The sequence below is a fragment of the Sorex fumeus genome, unplaced genomic scaffold (genome assembly GCF_029834395.1).
Source record: "Sorex fumeus unplaced genomic scaffold, SorFum_2.1 ptg000098l, whole genome shotgun sequence".
Classification (NCBI taxonomy): domain Eukaryota; kingdom Metazoa; phylum Chordata; class Mammalia; order Eulipotyphla; family Soricidae; genus Sorex; species Sorex fumeus.
In genome coordinates this window covers 50380910-50401454 of record NW_026606155.1, presented here as the reverse complement: position 1 = coordinate 50401454, position 20545 = coordinate 50380910, and the positions used below count along the sequence as shown (strand labels likewise).

Sequence of the window (20545 nt, the reverse complement as noted above, 5' to 3'; positions counted from 1 at the left end):
TGCTCACTTTGTGAAAATTCATCAAGTTACATAATAATAACATACTCTACCTTGTTTATATTATAATTAGGTGTGAATACATTTTTGAAATAAAAATCAGATAACAGAAATAAACTGAAATTTCAGATTAAATTTTATTTGTTTTGTTCTTTGGGATCACATCCAGCAGAGCTCATGGCTTACTCCTTGTTTGGTGCTCAGGGACCCTTCCTGGTGGGATTCAGGGACCATATGCTGTGCCCCAGACCAAACCTGGGTCAACTATATGCAAAGCAAGTGCCTTACCCACCACATTAATTCTCCAGTCCCTGATCATAATGTTAATAAATTGTAGTAATTTTATATAAATTTAGATTTCTTATCTCCCAAATGTGTTTTTCTTAAAATTATATCTATAAAGAAAATGTAATGGACTTATTGTTCACCATACACCATATAGATACCACCTTATCTTCATCAGTCCATCCTGAACATGGCTCTATCTTGGTCGTTTAGCATATGCAGCTGTAAAAAAATGTTGGGAAACACTACTATATCTCCCCAGAACCTCCTCCTTCTTTCTGTCAATAAGATCAGTTGTCCTTTGATTAGCTACTTCTATTATGATAAATCAAGGTAGCTGAGACCTTATTATCTAGTTTTTTCTTTAGTTCCAGCATATCTCAAAGTTTCAATAAATTTATTATTTAATTTAGCAATATTCGGTGTCCATTTTTTACAACCAAAGAATACTTACTGATATCAGTTCTATCACACAGGCTGATATATATATGATGTATAAATATTTATGAAATTATATTGACAACTATGACAAAAGCACAAAAATAACACAGCATGAAAAATTTTTTTTCAACAAATATTGCTGGAATAATTATGTATCCATAAGCAAAAAATATAAGCTTGAACCAAAAATTCACACACAATATAATAAAATAGCTCAGACCTTAATATAGAGCTTGATAGACCTTAATATAAGTCCTAAAACCATAGAACTTCAAGGAGATAGAAAAAGTCTTTGAGACAAAATCAAAAGATAACTGGAAACAAATGAGAATGAAGACATGAACTACCAGAACCTATGGTATGCAGATAAAGCCGTGCTAAGAGGAAAATTTATAGCATTGCAAGTCTTCCTAAGGAAAGAAAAAAGGGCCTACATAGATAACCTAACCACAAAGCTCAAGATTGTAGAAAAAGACCAACAAAAGGAACCCGAAATTGGCCAAAGGAAAAAAATAATAAAACTTAGAGCAGAAATTAATGACATGGAAACCAAAAAAAAAAAATCCAAAAGGTCAATGAAACCAAGAGCTGGTTCTTTGAGAAAATAAATAAGATTGATAAACCACTAGCACGGCTCACAAAGAAAGAGAGAGAGAGAGAACCCTTATAAACCTAAACAGAAATGAGAAAAAGGGACATCACAACAGAAACCAATGAAATTCAAAAGATCATTAGAGACTACTTTGAGAGTCCATATGCCACAAAACAAGAGAACTTAGAAGATAATGGATAAATTCCTGGATTTCTATAATCTCCCAATATTGAACCAAGAAGATTTGGGATATCTAAATATACCCATTCATATCATGAAAATTGAAGCAGTAATCAAAAGTCTTCCCCAAACCAAAAGCCCAGGCCCAGACAATTCACTAGTGAATTCCTCCACACATTTATTATTATTTTTATTTTTTATTTATTTATTTTTTGCTTCTTGGGTCGCACCCAGTGATGCACAAGGGTTACTCCTGGTTCATGCACTCAGGAATTACTCCTGGCCGTGCTCAGAGGATCATATGGAATGCTGGGAATCGAACCTGGGTCAGGCCATGTGCAAGCAAACACCCTACCCACTGTGCTATCTCTGCAGCCCCTCTTCCAAACATTTAAAGAAGACCTTTTTCCAGTTCTCCTCAAGCTTTTCCAGGAAATTGAAAAAACAGGACCTCTTCCAAACAGCTTCTATGAGGCACATATCTCCCTAATACCAAAAGCACACAAAGACACCACCAACAAAGAAAACTATAGGCCAATATCCTTGATGAACATGGATGCGAAGATCCTCAACAAAATATTAGCAAATAGAATCCAACAACTCATTAAAAATATTGTACACCATGACCAAGTGGGATTCATCCCGGGGATACAAGGATGGTTTAACATTCAGAAATCAATCAACATAATTCATCATATCAACAAAAGTAAAGATAAAACCATATTATCATATCAATAGACGCAGAGAAAGATTGTGACAAGATCCAGCACCAATTTATGATGAAAACTCTCACCAAAATGGGTTTTGAAGAAACTTTCCTCAAGATAGTCAAAGCCATCTACAACAAACCCATGGCAAGCATTTTTCTCAATGGGGAAAAACTAAGTGCCTTTCCTCTAAGATCAGGGACCAGACAAGGATGCCCACTATCACCACTTCTGTTTAACATAATACTGGAAGTACTTGCAATAGTGATTAGGCAAGAAAAAGACACTAAAGGCATCCAGATAGGAAAGGAAGAAATCAAGCTCTTACTATTTGCAGATGATATGATACTATATCTCGAGAATCCTAAATCCTCTACCAAGAAACTCCTAGAAACAACAGACTTGTACAGTAAAGTCGCAGGCTATAAAACCAATGCCCAAAAATCCATGGCCTTCCTATACACAAATAATGAGAGGAAAGTGACATGAAAAAAAAATCCTGTTCACAATTGTGCCCCATAAAATCAAATACCTCAGAATCAGCCTAACTAAAGAGGTAAAGGACCTCTACAATCAAAACTACAAAACGCTACTCCATGAAATAAAAGAGGACACAAAGAAATGGAAACATATCCTGTGCTCATCATAGGAAGAATAAACATCATCAAAATGCCAATACTCCCGAAATCATTATATAAATTCAACACAATCCCTATAAGGATACCTATGAATTCTTCAAAGAAATAGATCAAGCACTCCTGAAATTCATATGGAACAACAAATGCCCACGAATAGCTAAAGCAATTCTTGGGGTTAAGACGTGGGGAGGCATTACCCTCCCCAACCTCAAACTCTACTACAAAGTGGTAATAATTAAAACAGCATGGTACTGGAACAAAGCCTGGGCTGCAGACCAATGGAACAGGGTAGAATATCCGTACACACAACCCCAAATGTATGAACATCTAATCTTTGACAAGGAAGCAAGAAATGTGAAATGGGACAAGGAAAGCCTCTTCAACAAATGATGCTGGCATAACTGGATAACCACGGTCATAGTCATGGTCACGGTCCTCCCATTGTTCATCGATTTGCTCGAGCGGGCCCAGTAACGTCTCCTTCGTGAGGCTTGTTGTTACTGTTTTTGGCATATACTGGATAACCACATACAATAAAATGGGCTTAGAACTCGACCTAACACCATGCACAAAAGTTAGCTCAAAATGGATTAAAGATCTCAACATAGGTCAAAATCCATAAGCTACACTGAAGACAAGGTCAGCAAAACCCTCCATGATATTGAGACTAACGGTATCTTCAAAGACGACCCTCCACTGATCAACCAAGTGGAAACAGAGATAAACAAATGAGAGTTTCTTAAATTAAGAAGCTTCTGCACCTCAAAAGATACAGTGACCAGAATACAAAGACAGTCTACAGAATGGGAAAAGATATCTACCCAATACCCATCTGATAAGGGGTTGATATCAAGGATATACAAAGCACTGGTTGAACTCTGTCACTGTCACTATCCTCCTGTTGTTCATCGATTTGCTGGAGCAGGCCCAGTAGCATCTCCATTTTTGAGACTTGTTACTGTGTTTGGCATATTGAATACATCACATGTAGCTTGCCAGGCTTTGCTGTGCAAGCGAGATACTCTCGGTAGCTTGCCAGTAGTAAAGTGCATGCTTTGCAAGCATTAAACCTGTGTCCAACCCCCAGTACCACAAGACAAATAACAGTAATATCTTGTTTTATCATTCATATTAATAAAAAATGCCACCACACATTTATTAGATGGCTATAGTTAAACATGACCGACTACAGCAAGAATGGGGATGATAAAGAGATCTTAAAGATACTTTTGATTGAAATGTAAATGGCATAATCACTGAAGAGAACAATTTATAAATTTCTTTCAAAAGTTATGCATTTGCCTTATTTAACAATTCTGCTTCTAGACTTTTTTCATGTGTGTGTGTGTGTGTGTGTGTGTGTGTGTTTGTATTTAAACTCCAGATATTGAAAATATGCATTCTGGGACTGGAGACATACTGCAGAGAGTAACATGCTTGCTTTCTATGCATCCGGGTTCAAGCTAAGTTCAATACCCAGCACTCAAAATAGTCCCCGGGTTACCACAAGAAGTAATTCCTAGAAGTAGAGTCAAGAGTAAGCCCTAAGCACAGTTGGGTATGATCCATAAAAAAAACAAACAAAAAAAAAACCTAAAAACAAAACAAAACATGTGTTTGGGGCTGAAAAGACAGTGTAGCGGAGGTGCTTGGCTTGCACTTGGTCGACCTGGGTTTGATCCCAGCAACCCATGTAGTCACTTGAGCACCACCAACAGTAATTCTTAACTAAAGAGCCAGGAGTAATCCCTGAGCATCATTTGGTGGGCACCAAAACAACAAAGAAACAAACTTGCAGTCTACCAGTTTATCCAAGGGAAAAGAGATAAAAGAGATTTGAAAGATTTGTAAAAAATATTCAGAATAGTTTGTTAATAGGCCCAAAATAGACACAACTCCTATGTACATCAACTGATGAATGGATAAACTTATTGTGTTATCTTTATATGAAAAAATACATTCAATAATGCAAAGGAATGAAGTACTCGTACACAAAATGGATGAATGTCAATAAAATTATACTAAAGTAAAAGAAACCAAGTCCCAAAAAAGAATATCTACTGAGTCTATTTATATAAAACTTTAGAAAAATGCAAATTAATCTAGACTGTCAGAAAATAAATTAATGGTTGCTTAGGTGTGGGAGGCAAGGAGAAAGAAATTACAAAAAGGATGAAGAGACTTAAGGTTGACGGATTATTCACTTGACTGTAGTGAGGATACATATGTCAAAACTTATCAAATTATATACTTTAAATATGTTCCATATATTGTAAGTCAATTATGCCTCAATAAAGCTGATTTTAAAAAAGAAAAGGAAAAAGCTTAAAATTCAGCTGTCAGACTTTGAGAAAAGCAGAGTGGAGGCAGAACGGAAATCTCAGTTGATGGCCTTGGTGAGGCTGTGGAATTATCAAAGTGTGTAAAGGACTCATGCTGCTTCTGTGTAGTCAAGTCTTAGCAATTTAGCCACTTTCCTGCTAGTCTCCCTAAATAGTGATATCCAAGACTAAGTGTTTTTATGAAGAGAACAACCAAACCAGTCATATGGGTCTGACAAGTTTAGTCATTAAGCGTATTACCTGTATTTATACCAGTTTTAAAATTCTTTAAAGAATTTTCTTTAACCTTGCTGGGGTACTTTTGATATTGCAAATAACTTTCTGCACATGAATTCCACTATAGACAATCCTCTATTTATTCTTCTGTGGAATGCCCTAAGGAATGTTAAAACCAGAAAACTAGAAACTAGAAAGTACCAGTTACCAGTTCTTTTCTGCTGAGAAAATCCCCTTTCTTCCCAACTCTAGCAATATTTTAAGTAAGCTGCACCTCTCTACTAGTCCTCAGTCCTCTACGCTTAGATTGAGAATTCATAAAGAAGTCCCTAGGGATTATCCTAATAGTGAATACGCCCATACTCCACCTCATTTAGCCTATATCTGAGAGCTATAGGGCTGGAGCAGTAGCACAGCGGTAGGGCATTTGCCTTGCACGCAGCCAACATGGCTGACCCGAGTTTGATTCCTCCGCCCCTCTTGGAGAGCCCGGCAAGCTACCGAGAGTATCTTGCCTGCACGGCAGAGCCTGGCAAGCTCCCCGTGACGTATTCGATATGCCAAACACAGTAACAACAAAGTCTCCAATGGAGACGTTACTGGGCCCACTCGAGCAAATCGATGATCAACAGGAGGGCCTGAGAGCTATACATCTATGCAATGAATGCTCTGGCCATGAGCGCTCTGCAGGGTGGGTCTTGGAAACAGAGCTCCGCTTTAGGATCTTTGGTTAAGATCACCAGCATTCCCCACTTCTAACTGCAAGTGGAGAGAGTATCCCAGGGTGGATTGTTTTCTCCAGGAGCAGAGTCACTGGGCTCTGATTTATAAAGAGGCTCTGATTTACAGAACCAACTCAAATTGAACAGCTTTCAGATGCTGGCATTACTCGGTTTTCTACCTTCAATTTCCAGCTATAATGGAATGAGTGGGATCATATCATCTCCAAAATTCCATTTTAATCTCTAAAGTGGGGATAAGACGATGTATTTTCCGTGAATAATATTAATTTCCACTGTAGGGGCCAGAGAGATAGTTCGGCGCATAGGGATACTGGGCATTTGCCTTGCATGCCACTGCCCTGGGTTAGATCCCTGGCATTCCATATGATCCCCCAATGCACCCCACGCCTGCTAGGAGTGATTCCTAAGTGAAGAACTAAGAGAAAGCCCTGAGGACCGCCGGATGTGCCCCCCAAACAAATAACTTCCATTGTAAGCTGCAGCAAACAGATCACTGGCTACCTTGAACACACAAAGACAACCTTTAACATATTTCAACTTTTGTTCAAAAGTTGAAATACTATGAGCTACTGACAAAACAATGCTTTGTCCGTTTGAGTAAAGGAAGTGGGCCGGCAAGAACCAAGATGCAAACTAAAATCAAGACAGGTATCTTAGGATGGGATAAGACAGAAAATGCCAAGCAAGTCTACCAACGAAGCTCCGCCTCTGTGCAAGCCCTGCCCACATCCGGGTGCCCCACCCACACTCCAAACCCTAGAACCCCGCCCCTCTCTTAGATCCCGCCCTCCGCACCTGATCCTGGTTCCCATTGGGCAATTCTGGACGCTGTACACACAGCCGACCCTCGCACGTTTGGCCCGGAGGCTTCGCGCGTGCGCAGCAGAGCCGTGAGGCAGCGGCAAGGGCGGGGGAGTGCAGGGGGCTCGGCTGGGGGGAGGGGGGCGGAGGTCAGGCCGAATCTTCCTCGGTAATCAGAAGCTCCGCGTCCCGCGGTCCTGGCTCCGTGGGTCCGCTCGGATCGGGCCTGGGCGCTGGAGCTGCTCTGGCTCCCGCCGCGGCGGGTGCGATGGAGGCCGTGCCGGAGCCCAGCACTCCCGCCGGGGAGACCGAGACAGCCCGTGGTGCTAGTAGATGAGGCGGCGGCGGCAAGCACGGGCTCTCCATGAGCAAGCGGCGGCGGCGGCGGGTGCGGCGGCACCGGCGGTTTTCGGTCCCCGGGGAGGTACGAGATACCGGATTCCTGGTGGACGGAGAACGAGCCGGCCCTCCCGCCCATTGCCCGCAGTCCCCGGCGCCCGGCCGGGCATGAGCCCGGCTCCGAGCTGGCTGGGACGCCTAGCCGTCCCACGGGCTCCAGGCGTGGGGAGCTGCCGCGGGGGCGGTGCTAGCCCTCCCCGCCTTCTCGGGGCCTGCGGGGTGCTTCGGGCCGGGGGCTGGGTGGGCGTGGCCGCGGTGCTGCGGGGCGGAGATGGGCGACCCCGGGCCACGCAGTCCGGGCGCTGTTGGGCCGGGCAGCGCGTGGCAGTTTTGCAGATCGGTTCGGGGCACCGATTCCACCGGGATGCCTTTTAGATCCCCGATATTGCACGGTGTGGGGGGCGGGGGGGGGGGGAAGTCCGGCTTCCAGTGCCTTGGCAGACGAAGGGGTTCTCATCACCAGCTTTGGGGTGAGGAGTGTTCGCTCATTCGGAAAGGAGAGAAGAAAGGTGTCCTGTAGCGGAGGAATTAGAGGTCGGCGAGTTTTCCAGGTTCCTTCACCCTGAAGGCCCCGTTCGAGGCAAAGAACTCAAGCGCGGACTTCTAGCTTGGCTGCGGAATGCTGCAAACTTAAAGCAGTTTTTGAGTCATGCAACCATTGCTCCACATATGAAAATTAATTGCGATTTATTTTTGGAACAAAGCACCTTAAAGCGGCAACTAGATGGTCTGCGAATTTTCCCAGTCTGCGAATCTACCCAAGCTCCCACCTCCTCATCCCCACCCCCACCCCACCCCCACCTTCCCGCACATTTTTTTTCTCAGGGGGGAAAGGCGCAAGGCAGTTTTATTATATATAGTAGAACAGTCGTTTCTCTTAGAATACTACGTTTTGTACAGCATATTAGTTTGTACAGAACTGTAGTTACTCTTCGTTTTAGCATATCCAAGAGGTAATTTTAAAAAAATGCTGCAGAGATGTGTGATTCCTTTTCAAGGCATTATTTCGGAACCTGAACTTAATCAGATGTCCTTACCACAAAGTTTCTTAAAATTCCAGAGGATGTGCCTGCCGCCCTTCAAATAAATAAAATTCCACCATTCGGGCTGGACAGTGAGTGCAGAGATGTAGGTGCTTGCAGGGCAGGGTGTGGACCCGGGTTAGATTCCCTGCCCCACCCCCGGAAGTGATTCCTGGCCTCAGAGTCTGGAGTCAGGTCCGAGCATCACCTATTGGGGCCTATTAATGAAGTAAAGTTCAACAGATTAACTCACGAGTAAGGTTTTTGCATTTTCATTACTTAAGCATTTACACGCCTTAAGAGTATTTGAAATCTCAGGATATATCCGTGGTATATAAATTATATCTCCGTTGCATACTGTTGAGAGGAAACGAAGTGTGTTTTCCAAGGATCCAGATTTGCGAGGCCCTCTTCTTCCCAAATGCTGACTAGAGCCAACAAGTTACTATATATAAACATCTACACTTAAGACTAAATATAGTCGTTAATAGTTTAGAGTTCACAGTATCTTGTTTCAAGCCAAAAATACCGTGATTGTATGCGCCTACATGTGTTAGCAGTAAATCTGCTGAATTGAAAATCGGTTTGTACTTAGTTTCTCACACAAATAAAGCACAGGTCTGCGGTATTGAGTGCTGTATTCGTGTTGTACTTGGAGGAATGCAGTGTTTTAAAAGATGGTGAAAAGGGGCCCAAAGAGGTAGTACAGAGGTTAAGGCACTTGTGTTGCATGACTGGCTCTGCATATGCCCCCCCCCCCAACCCTGCCAGGAGTGATCCCTGAGCACCTTGGATGTTGCCCCAAGACCAAACAAAAATGGGGGTGAAAACAAGATGTTGATACCAATCACTGCTCTTGTTCCCATGCCTCTGCATCTTCCCTCTTTGAAAACAAAACAACAAAACTTTCCTATAAAAGTAGCATGTTGGAAAATCCTATGAATTTGTAGTTCAAATAAATTTGCCATGAGTGACAAGGCAATTTTATTAATTCAGTCTTTTGAGGACTTCATTCTTTGTCTTAATTTTGTTAGACATGATACAAGCATTTGTCCAAATGCAGCTGGTAACTAAAAATGTTTAGTTACAGTGTTTAGACAGTTAAAAATGTTTAGCTGTCAGAGATTGGAACAGGATAGGTAACAGTTTATTAAAAGTATACTTCAGTTCATTCACAAAACTTGAAGAGAAAAGGGATCAGGATATTTATTAATTTCTGAATTCTTAACAACAGGCCAATTAAAATGATAGGATATCTAGTACAGCCTTAGGTTGTAAGTAAAGAGCTCAAGGGTCATAAAACAGACTTGTATTTGTAATTAAGTTTTGTATGTTATATTTGCTTTGAAATCTCAATATTACTCTTCATATTTTAGCTTCCAAAGCTGTTATTCTATAGCCCAACCAAGAATTTTATTGTTTCATTAAGTTAACCATACATTAACAAGAACATAAATGAAACACAGCTTTCATTTTGAAGGGTAGATACTTATATCAGGAATAACACAACCAAATATAGATTATACCTTTAGATTTATTTCTTTTTAGAGATTGTATGTAACATAACAATCTGCAGTGTAATTAGAGTTTTCAAATGGCCATTCTGTGCCAAATAAAGATAAATAAAGATTGCAGCATCTTAAATACTCTTTCCAGAGACCATGCAATTGCATAAAGAAAAAAATGCCACATACCTTGTAATGTTTGAAAAAACTTTTTGGTAACATAGAAGATCATCTAATCTAATGACCTAGAATTTAGTTTAAATATTTAAGTAGCCTAATTTTTATTTAAACATATTTAACTTCTGAAATCACCAATTTACATGTTTTATTTTAAACATCTAAAATTCAGGATGAAGACACTGTTTGAAGAGATCAAAGCATCAATTAAAAATAATTATAACCAAGATCGCTCATTTTGGAGACCTGTTCTTCCTTGGGGAGGTGTTTTCACTATCAAAGCTGGCCGCAAAGCAGTATCCTGTACACCACTTTATGTTGAAATCAGACTGAAAAATACCTGCACTATAGATGGATTCTTGATGTTATTATATGTCATTCTTAATGAAAATGAAAATTTTCCCAGGGAACTCTCTCTTCATTTAGGCAGAGAGTTTGTAGACTGTTTTCTTTATTTAATGGACACCTACAGTTTTACAACTGTGAAGCTGCTTTGGATTTGGGACAAGATGGAAAAACAGCAGTACAAATCAGAAGTACATAAAGCTTCATTAATCATTGATTTATTTGGGAATGAGCATGATAATTTTACAAAAAATCTTGAAAATCTCATGTGTACCATCCAAGAGAGTTACTGTTCCAACTGGCGATGCCCAACTCGTGTGCAGGAAGATCAGCAGCGCACAATTAATATAAAGTAAGTTGTTTTAAAGTCTGTTTTGTAACTTTTGGTAAAAATTGTTTACTTTTTAAAATAAGATTGTTAAGTATACATGTAATTTTTTTAATTTAAAGTTCTTTGTTGTGGTATAAGTAGACACAAAGCACACCACACCAATACAAGACGTCTGCTTTAGTGGATCTCATGACACAAATGATAGGTTATCATATGGCAACGTCTTAGAATTCTCTTTACAAAACCAACTGAAACTTTAAAAGTAATGTGTGTCATTTTTTTTCCTTTGAATTATTAGTTTGACCTTCCAGGCTATTATTTTCTTGTGTCACAAATGTGATCTCTTAAAAATCAACACTGCTTTGGAGTGTTTTATCTTTGAATGGATCTCTGTAAGATACATGAATTCTATATGAAGAACATTCAAAGTACTCCTCGACCCATGAGTGGGCACATAATTACAAACAGAAACCTGAATTTGGGATCCTATTAAAAGGAGATGGTGATGATGATATGGGGAGCTTTCTTCATTCTCTAGTAACGATTTTGGGACACCGCTGAATGTTTTGGTTTGGTTTGGTTTTGGTTTGGGGACCACACCCAGCTGTGCTCAAGGATCACTCCTGGTAGGGCTTGAGTGACCATATGGGGTACCAGAGATCAGCTGGGGGCAAGACAGGTGCCCTACCTGCTGTTTTGTCACTCCTATTCCCTGCTGAGTGTTTTTGTTTCAGAAATAAGGTAAACCACTTGAGCCAGCAAATGACAGGAAGGTCAAAGTAGGGTGACAATAGCAATGAGCTGGGAAACATGAAAGTTCCCAGGGGGTGTGAACTGACAAAGGGTTAATAGCCAGTGCAAAGTAGAAAGGAAAACCAGAAACACTTGGAAATTGTGTTTGGTCTTATGGTACAGACAAAGAGCCTAAGAGATGGTTCCTTTTTTATTTTTTCTTTATGGGTCACACCCGGTGATGCGCAGGGGATACTCCTGGTTCATGCACTCAGGAATTACTCCTGGCGGTGCCTGGTAGACCATATGGGATGCTGGGAATCGAACCCTGGTCAGCTGAGTGCAAGGCAAACACCCTACCCGCAGTGCTATTGCTCCAACCCCAGAGATGGTTCCTTTTGGTACTGTACATTGCATTCACTAAGTGATTAAAGTCACATATTTTATAACATATTTAATTTAACATTGCCATTATGCTACTCATAACAAGCTAAAAATCTTTTTTTCAGTTTGTGTTACTTGGGAACTACACCCAGGCCTTGTGAATGCAAAACATGTACTCTAGCCCTTTGAACTGCTTCCCCATACCAGATACTTTATATTTCATATTCTGCTAATTAAAGTTTACTTTCTGTAAGGTGCTTTGTCCATTTTCCTGTATTGCTGATAGGATGATGGTGATTTAAAATTTCCATTAGGGAAAAAATCCTTTATGACTGCTAAAAAAATAAGCATTTCAAAAAATATGGCTTGCTATTTTTCATTTTTCATCCCTTTCAGTTCCCCTAAGGACACCCAGTTTTTTTTGTTTTTTGTTTTTTTTTTTTTTTTTTTGCTTTTTGGGTCACACCCGGTGATGCACAGGGGTTACTTCTGGCTCTGCACTCAGGAGTTACTCCTGGCGGTGCTCAGGGGACCATATGGGATGCTGGGGATCGAATCTGGATTGGCTCCATGTAAGGCAAAGGTCCTACCCGCAGTGCTATCGCCCAGCCCCCAAGACCCCCAGGTTTTCCTCCTCCTTATTTTGCTTATTGTAGTTGTTGTAAGGACTGGAGATCACCGAATCACTTGGTTGTGGTGTTTTCTGGGAACTGCACATTTGGTGGTTGTGCTTCCACACGCCCAGCTGTGATGACTCAGAGGTCTTCACATTTTGTTGCATCCCCGGGCTCCAAATAGAGTGAGAGGGACCTTGGCACATGTAGGCACCTGGCATCAAATCCCCAGATTCACACCTTTGACACAAGCTTTTATTTTAATTTCATTTCTTTTCTCCCCCCTCCTATCCCATTTTTGGTCCACACTGCTGTGCTCAGAGGTAACTTGGCCCTATGCTCAGGATCATTCCTAATGATGCTTAGGGACCATGTGTAGTAATAAGAATTGAATCTGTGCCCCATGCAAGGCAGAGTTGAACCCCTGTATTGTTTCTGAGTCTTGATTAAGATACAGTATTTCCTTTTTCTTTTTTGATCACTGAGACATCACTGAGTCACATCTTGCTCTTCGTAAAGAAATTTATCTTTCAAGTTTTATGGTCTTGGGGGCTGGAGCAATAGCACAGCGGGTAGGGTGTTTGCCTTGCACGCGGCAGACCCGGGTTCAATTACCAGCATCCCATATGGTCCCCTGAGCACCTCCAGGAATAACTCCTAAGTGCAGAGCCAGAAATAACCTCTGTGCCTCTGTGAATCAACGGGAGTTACCCCAAAAGCAAATAAATAAATAAATAAAATGTGATTCAAGTTTTATGGTCTTAAAGTGAGGAAGAGAGGGAACTGAACCTCTGAGGTCATAGAGATATTACAGCAGACTTCCTGGCACGGGGACAGAATGGTAAATCAGACAAATATATATTATATATAAATCTGTCTGTATATATGTATATATATGTGTATATATACATACATATGTACATGCACACCCAAACACACCTTGTCTCATGGAATTTGCTAATACTCATCAATTCTTTCTCTGCCTTTCTGTGTTTGTTTTACCAATTATAAATAAAATACCTAAGAATATGTAATTTTTATGTTTTAAACTTATAAGGAAATATTTAGTTTTATTTATTCCAAGGTTTTGTGCTTCTCAATAAAATATTTTCATCATATCTGTATAGCTTTTAAAAAAATAAAATCCATTTTATAGGAGCCAGGATGCCAGAAAGAGTTTTAAGGCTGGAGCATAGGCTTTTCATGTGGAAAACCCAGGTTTGATTCTCGTGCCACATGGTCCAATACTGTTGGGTGTGCTTCCCTCCCCCCCAAAAAATGTATGGGGGAGACTCAGCGTTATAAGAACCACTCTTAGGGCCTCTGAGTGGTTCCTATACTGCTGTTGCTTAAGGAACTAACAAGTTGTTATTCTGTGAACTATGATGTTGCTGACCCTTGGAACCTCTGTATGTGACTCTAGCTCTTGAGCCTTTAGGTCCTGTGTTATTTTAATAGAATTTTTTTTTTTGTGGTGGTGCTGAGTATTGATGACTTTACACATGGTAAGGCGAGTTGATGGATTAAATTGCATCCCCAGCCTTACTTATTTTTATTACTACTACTATTATTATTATTATTATTATTATTATTATTATTATTAGGCCACATTCAGACAAACCACAGGTTTCTTCTGACTTGCTGCTTGAGGATCATTCCAGATAGTGTGCAGGGACCATACGGGGCCAGGGATTAAATGTGGATCTCCCACATGTAAAGCCCTTTGAGCCATTTTCCCCACAGATTTTTAAATTATTAAAGCATTGTATGTGTATAGAGGTGCTTGGGCTTAAACCCAGGGCCTCATATGTGCAAAACATACACACTACCACTGAATTATATCACCATTCCCAATTCTATATTTAAAAACAGCCTCAAATGTGTAAAGAAAAAGATTACCAGATGAGTGGCTGAAAGACACGCATTTAGTAAGATGCTCACTCTCCTGATTATATTTTTTTCTTTTTTGATTTTGATTTTTGGGCTACACCCGGTCACGGGTTATTCCTGGCTCTGCACCCAGGAATTACTCCTGGCAGTGCTTCAGGGACCATATGGGATGCTGGGAATCAAATCCAGGTCAGCTGCTTGTAAGGCAAATATTTTACCTCCTGTACAATTGTTCTGGCTCCTTTCCTGTTTATTTTTCCTTCCTTTTCTCCCTGAAACCACCATCTTTTGAACCCTCTTGGAAAAAATAAAATATTTCAGGAGCATTTTTATAGAAAGATTTGATGTTTCTTGGAAAGCTTACTACATTAGCATTTAAGTTCAACTGATTTCTATACAAGGTACAAGAAATACAAAGATGAATAACAGCGTAGACTTTTATATTTGGTGTGCTTATAATTAATTTATATTAAATTGTAAAATTTTTATACTATTAATGTATTTAGCTGTAAATACATACATTTTAAAATTGTTTTAGTCCTCCTCAAGAAATTCCACATGGAAACTTGATACGACTGGCTATGGATGAGTTATTCTGTTCTAGGATTGAGCTGTGTGAAGAGCATGGGTGAGTATATGATGGTGGTTTTTTTAAATTTTTTAAATTTTTTTTTTTTTTTGCTTTTTGGGTTACTCCTGGCTCTGCACTCAGGAGTTACTCCTGGCGGTGCTCAGGGGACCATATGGGATATGGGATGCTGGGAATTGAACCCGGGTTAGCCGCGTGCAAGGCAAATGCCCAACCCGTTGTGCTATCTCTCCAGTCACTGATAGTGTTTTAAGATGAAAGTATTTCTGTTTATAAAGAAATCTGGGCTGTTAAGCTCTTTGATGTTAATACTTATGAAATTGCAACTCACATATTTTGGAAGTCTAACATTTAAAAAATTTTTAATGCTTTTGTTTACTGTGAGATCTTATAGCTGTGATGTCATTATCAAATAACACTAGAATATAATACTAAGGTTAATTGATGAATACAAAGCAAATGCCTTTTTTTTTTTCCCCCCACTGCTGAGTAGGTACAATAAAACCTTGGTTAACCGGAACCCAGCTAATCGGGACCCTCAATTAACTGGATTTTTTTCTGCACTCCTCATTTAAGAGAAAGAGGTAAATGACAACCAAAACACTTAACATAGTATTTTAAAAAATGAAGTCCAGAGAGACAGATTATGTTTATCTCTTCATCCCAATCTCTTGCCAATGTCTGTGTTTACAGTAATTTATAATGAGAATATTTAGGAGAAAAAGGAGCAAAGAATAAACTATGTTGTTAATTACACCTAAGTCCAGAAAGTGAATGAATATATTTTAGTAACAAAGATTGAAACAAATGGTTTTCTGGTTAACATAGTTTCATCAAGAATGTTTCTTAACCAAAACACTGTGCCCTGAGCATTCCGGTTAATCGAGATTTTACTGTATAATTGTGTTATGTACTCATTCATATGCTTACTACCTGATACTCCTAAGAAACAGAATTTACTTTATTCTAATAACAGGAAAATTAATTAGAGAAGTTTAATCCCTAAAGAGAATTGTAGGGAGTAATATTGTTCCCTTCTCTGCTATTATTCCTGTTGGAAGCCATTTTAGAGAAAAATAATAATGCACATTTTTATATTAGTTTAGAAGATCACATGATTTTATAGCTCTCCTTAGAGTTTTAGAAGTAGTATTTTTAGTATATTAAAAAAAACCCATACCTTTGTAAATTTCCAAAGAATTAATGTAGCCATATTATTACCATTTTTAAAATAAATAATTGTACACATTACAAAATTAATAAAGGTAACAGAACAAAAAAACGTTTCCCAATTGTAATAAAGTCCATGACTATTTTCAATTTTAGGTGTGGTGGTTTAAGAGAATTTTCCCAGCGAGTTTTCTGCCATGGAGCACCACCTTTTGTTGTCTTAAATATGCAGCATTGGAAATCTGAAGATTTGGCATATGTACCTTATCACTTGGATTTATCTGATCACAAGTATGTATATGGATATTCCATCATGGCTTTGAATAATCCTTAAGGACATGTGGTAGTTTAAGTTACATCTATCCATAAATTTATCCTAAGTGAAATCAGTCTGTGTAACATGGAGTCAGTCATTAGCACTGTGCATAGTGTTGCAGTTTTTGGACTACAGAATATGCAGAAATGGATTCAGATTCCCGCTCTCTTACAAATGACATGATCTTAGACCTTAACTGGTAACTTTACAGGTTTACTATCAGGGTTTTTTTTTGTTGTTGTTGGGGAGAAGGGAGGGGGGCTTGGGCCATATCCTGAGATGCTCAGGGCTTACTCTTGGCTCTGCACTTAGGAATTATTCCTGGCAGTGCTCAGGGAACCATATGGGATTTTGGGGATCAAACCCAGGTTGGTCATGTGCAAGGCAAGTGCCCTGCCCACTATACCATATCTCCAGCCCATCTTCAGTTTTCTTATCTATAAAAGAGATGACAGCATTTATCTAGTGTCATTATCGTGAATGAGATAATACATATGTTGTTTAGTATAATTCCTGACATGGCAGTAAAGTAGCTATCTGTATTTCAGGTTAAAGAAGTATATGGTCCAAGTCATCATTTAGTATAGATTTTGACCTTTATTATACAGAAAAAGATCTGCATCCCAAACTAAGTTTTTTTTTTTTTTTTTTTTTTTTTTTACTTTTGGCTGGACATATCACCTGTGCACAGGGGAACAGATGGTGCCAGGGATAGAACCTAGGGCTCTGCATAATGCTCTAACTCTTTGAACTATCTCCCCAATTCAGGAAATCCCATATAGTCTCCACCAAGTACTACCAGACAAACCCCCAAGCACAGAGCTGGGTGTGACTTGCCCCTCGCTGGAAAAAAAATTAAGAGTTGCATTTCTCTTCTGAGTCACTCCTGGAAGTTGGTATTCAGAGATTTCTTCCATTTTGATGCTCTGGGATTCAGGGGACTATATGCTGTGCTGCTGGGGATCATACCCAGACCTTCTGCATATTAACTGATTGCCAACCTACCTGCCCTCCCTCCCTCCCTTCCTTCCTTCTTCCTTTCTTTCCTTCCTTCCTCCCTCCTTCTCTCCTTTCCTCCCTCCTCCTCTCCCTCCCCTCCCTCCTGGTCTTGGGGAATCATAGATGGTGCTGGGACTTGATCAGACAAGGCAGACACCTTACCTGCTGTACTATTGTTTTGTCCTTGTGACCATACAAGTTATGAATCTTTTTAACAGACCATACAAGCTATGAATTATTCTCTTAAAATGCCTGTTTTTCAAATTATTAACCCAATTTTTAGAAAATTAAACAAATTACCAATTATTTGTAATATTTGCAGCTATCTTTTGCAGGGTATGCGATGCAAATACCAATTTTTATTCCTTCGTTAACAATTTAAAGATGGGGCTGGAGAGATGTTACAGCAAGAAAGGTACTTGCCTTGCATGCAGCCTACCCAATTTCATTCCTCAGTAACACATACGATTCTGTGAGTTCCACCAGGAATGAGTCAAATGCTGAACTATGAGTAAGCCCTGCGGTGTGACTTAAAAAAAAAAAAAAGCTCTCCCCCCAAAAACTTTTTTTGAGTGGGCTGGAGAATTAGTACAGGGATTAAGGCCTTGTATATCACCAACCTGGGTTTGATATCCAGTAATGTATCTGGTCCCCTGAGCATCTCTAGGAGTGATCTTTGAGCAGGAGCCACAAGTAAGCCTTGAGCACCATCAGGTGTGGCCCAAAACACAAACCAACAAAAAACTTCTGATCTAGGAATGGAGTATATTCATTGGCATGTACTCTACAGTGGTAGAATACGTATCTCCTATGTGTGAGGCCCTGGATATAATTCCTGGCACACAAAATACATTAATAAATAAAATTTAGAACTATTGTAATTTTTTGCTGTGCTTTATCGTTTAACTTATAGGTATTTGTTGGAAGGTGCCACATTATTTAACAAAGAGGAACATCATTATTCTGCAGCTTTCCAGATTGATGGACATTGGATGCACTATGATGGCCTCAGAAATGTGAATTTAATTTTGTTAAATAAACCCCCAGAGTTTCTCCTTTTGTCATCATTGGTTTATATTCGAGCAACAGAGAAATAAATATAGACTGATGCTAAATTAAATTGTTTTCCCTCCTACCCATTTCCCCCAGATGAAGGGCTTTATTTGATATAAACTTGGTATCCAAGGAAACCATTCAACTATACTAGTTTCAGATGTGTATTTCCCAGTGTTTAACCCCAGGTAAATATTTCACATAGAAAATCTATGCAAAAATATTTGTATTTAATTTTTCTATATCCTGGGTTATTTTTATATAAGCCTATTTTATGTTGAAATAAAATATATCTTGTAACCTTCGTAATTTTTATTTATATGTACTTCAGAGGATTTTTACAGTTCTGTCTTTGAATCTAAGAAAATAGTTTGACACTAGAATTCTAAATTTTTCTTTTCAGATATCCAAATAAAATCTAAGTATGTCAGATTTCAATGATATAAATTTAACACTTAAAATATATGTATGTATATCTTTGTCCTACCTCACTATAATTCAAAGTGCACTGTTGGCTCTAGTATGGATTTGAATGTATTTGTTATAGATGATGTTTCTTTTACATTTTGCTTCACATAATTTTCCTGTAGCAATTGAATAATTAGATAAAAATGTTTTTCTGGGATTTAATCATAGCTTTATAAGGTATTCTAACTCTGGCAGCATATTTTGAGTTAACCTAGCTCTCAAGCTTAATTTACTGTTACAAGTAAGTTGTATAACAAAGCTAAGCATTTATCTCGTAAATAAGTTATATTGCTGATAGTAGAACTATGAAAATTATTAGCAACTGGATGTTTTACTATTGTTGGATTAACAATAGAAATGTACTTTAAATATATATTTAAGAGAAAATGGGTACTTGGAACATTTTTTTTTTCCTAGTAAGTCATATTGGCACAGAGGGAAAAAATATTTAAATTTTTGGAGTTAATCTCTGCTGGCTCCCTTATAAGTAGTGAATAAATAGCATGAGACTGCCTAACAATATAAACTATTAGAATTTTATAGTTATCAGATTATTGCTTTTATAAAGATTCCCCCTCCTGTTTTTTTTTTTTTTGCAATTTGAAGAAAAAATTAAGTTTTTTTAAAAAATTATTTATTTATTTATTGCTTTTTGGGTCACACCCGGCATTGCACAGGGGTTACTTCTGGCTCATGTACTCAGAAATTACTCCTGGCAGTGCTTGGGGGACCCTATGGGATGCTGGGAATCGAACCTGGGTCGGCCGCGTGCAAGGTAAACGCCCTACCCGCTGTACTATTGCTCCACCCCCCCCAAATTAAGTTTTTTAAGGGAAAGTACTCTTTTGAAATTTATATCTATTTATTTTACAGTTTACATTTCAATATGTAGTTGACGTAGGTTTGAGGTTGAGATTGAGAGCAATATATTTTGAGACGTCTCAATATAACAATACTGGTCACTGCCATGTACTATATTTCTGAAGTTTAATTCAGTAAATAATTTTACATTTGTTTGGTGCCATGTTGCGTTAACTTACTGAAGAGTAGATAAATGTGAGTAAAATACTGTTGAGAATGTCTCACTTTGAGCAAAATTCATTTTTTACATAATATAAAATTATTTTTTCAAAAATTCACCCAGGGTTTATATGAATTGTTTCCCAAGAAGTATTTAAGTAGGATTTGATTTACTGTACACTTTTCTGGGGACGCTTTACTGCATGAATGAAAGTATACAAATATACAACTATTAACCTATATATAAATGGTATTTAACAAAATTACTCCTATTGCAGATTTATTCTTTTAGGAATTGCACTTTATTTTAATAATAATAATTCAACACAAAACAATGACTTACCTACCTCACAGGGTTGTTGTGAGGATTAAAATGTTTGTTAAAATCTTGATTACCTTGAATATTCCAATAAAATTTACATATTTTTCTACCTCTTTCATGTGTAGGTAAATGCCCCAGGTTTTCTGAGTAATAAACTTGTCTAATTTTGGCTGGGAAGGGAGCAGTACGTTGGCAGGAGTATTTGGGGGGGATTCCATACCCATTAATGCTGAGTTTACTCCTGGCTCTGTGCTCAGAGATTGCTTC

At 38.9% G+C, this 20545-nt stretch overlaps 1 protein-coding gene across 2 annotated transcripts; it reads left to right on the top strand.

Annotated features, from left to right (window-relative positions):
• The first annotated feature begins 7086 nt into the window (after positions 1–7086).
• Positions 7087–18897, top strand: CUNH14orf28 (chromosome unknown C14orf28 homolog). Of its 2 annotated transcripts, XM_056134101.1 has the most exons (5): positions 7087–7366; positions 10218–10742; positions 14880–14969; positions 16257–16391; positions 18329–18897. In XM_056134101.1, the coding sequence occupies exons 2-5, from the start codon at positions 10219–10221 to the stop codon at positions 18510–18512; spliced, it is 933 nt and encodes a 310-aa protein (XP_055990076.1). In that variant the 5' UTR covers positions 7087–7366; position 10218; the 3' UTR covers positions 18513–18897. The 2 variants fall into 2 exon arrangements, with proteins under 2 accessions (XP_055990076.1, XP_055990077.1); XM_056134102.1 differs by lacking the exon at positions 14880–14969.
• Positions 18898–20545: the final 1648 nt, after the last annotated feature.

Excerpts from the sequence above, each read along its gene's own strand:
- CUNH14orf28 (XM_056134101.1), top strand. The coding sequence starts at position 10,219 with ATGAAGACACTGTTTGAAGAGATCAAAGCATCAATTAAAAATAATTAT. Across the intron at positions 14,970-16,256 it reads GAGCTGTGTGAAGAGCATGG|GTGTGGTGGTTTAAGAGAAT; the intron begins GTGAGTATATGA and ends TTTCAATTTTAG. Across the intron at positions 16,392-18,328 it reads TTGGATTTATCTGATCACAA|GTATTTGTTGGAAGGTGCCA; the intron begins GTATGTATATGG and ends TTTAACTTATAG.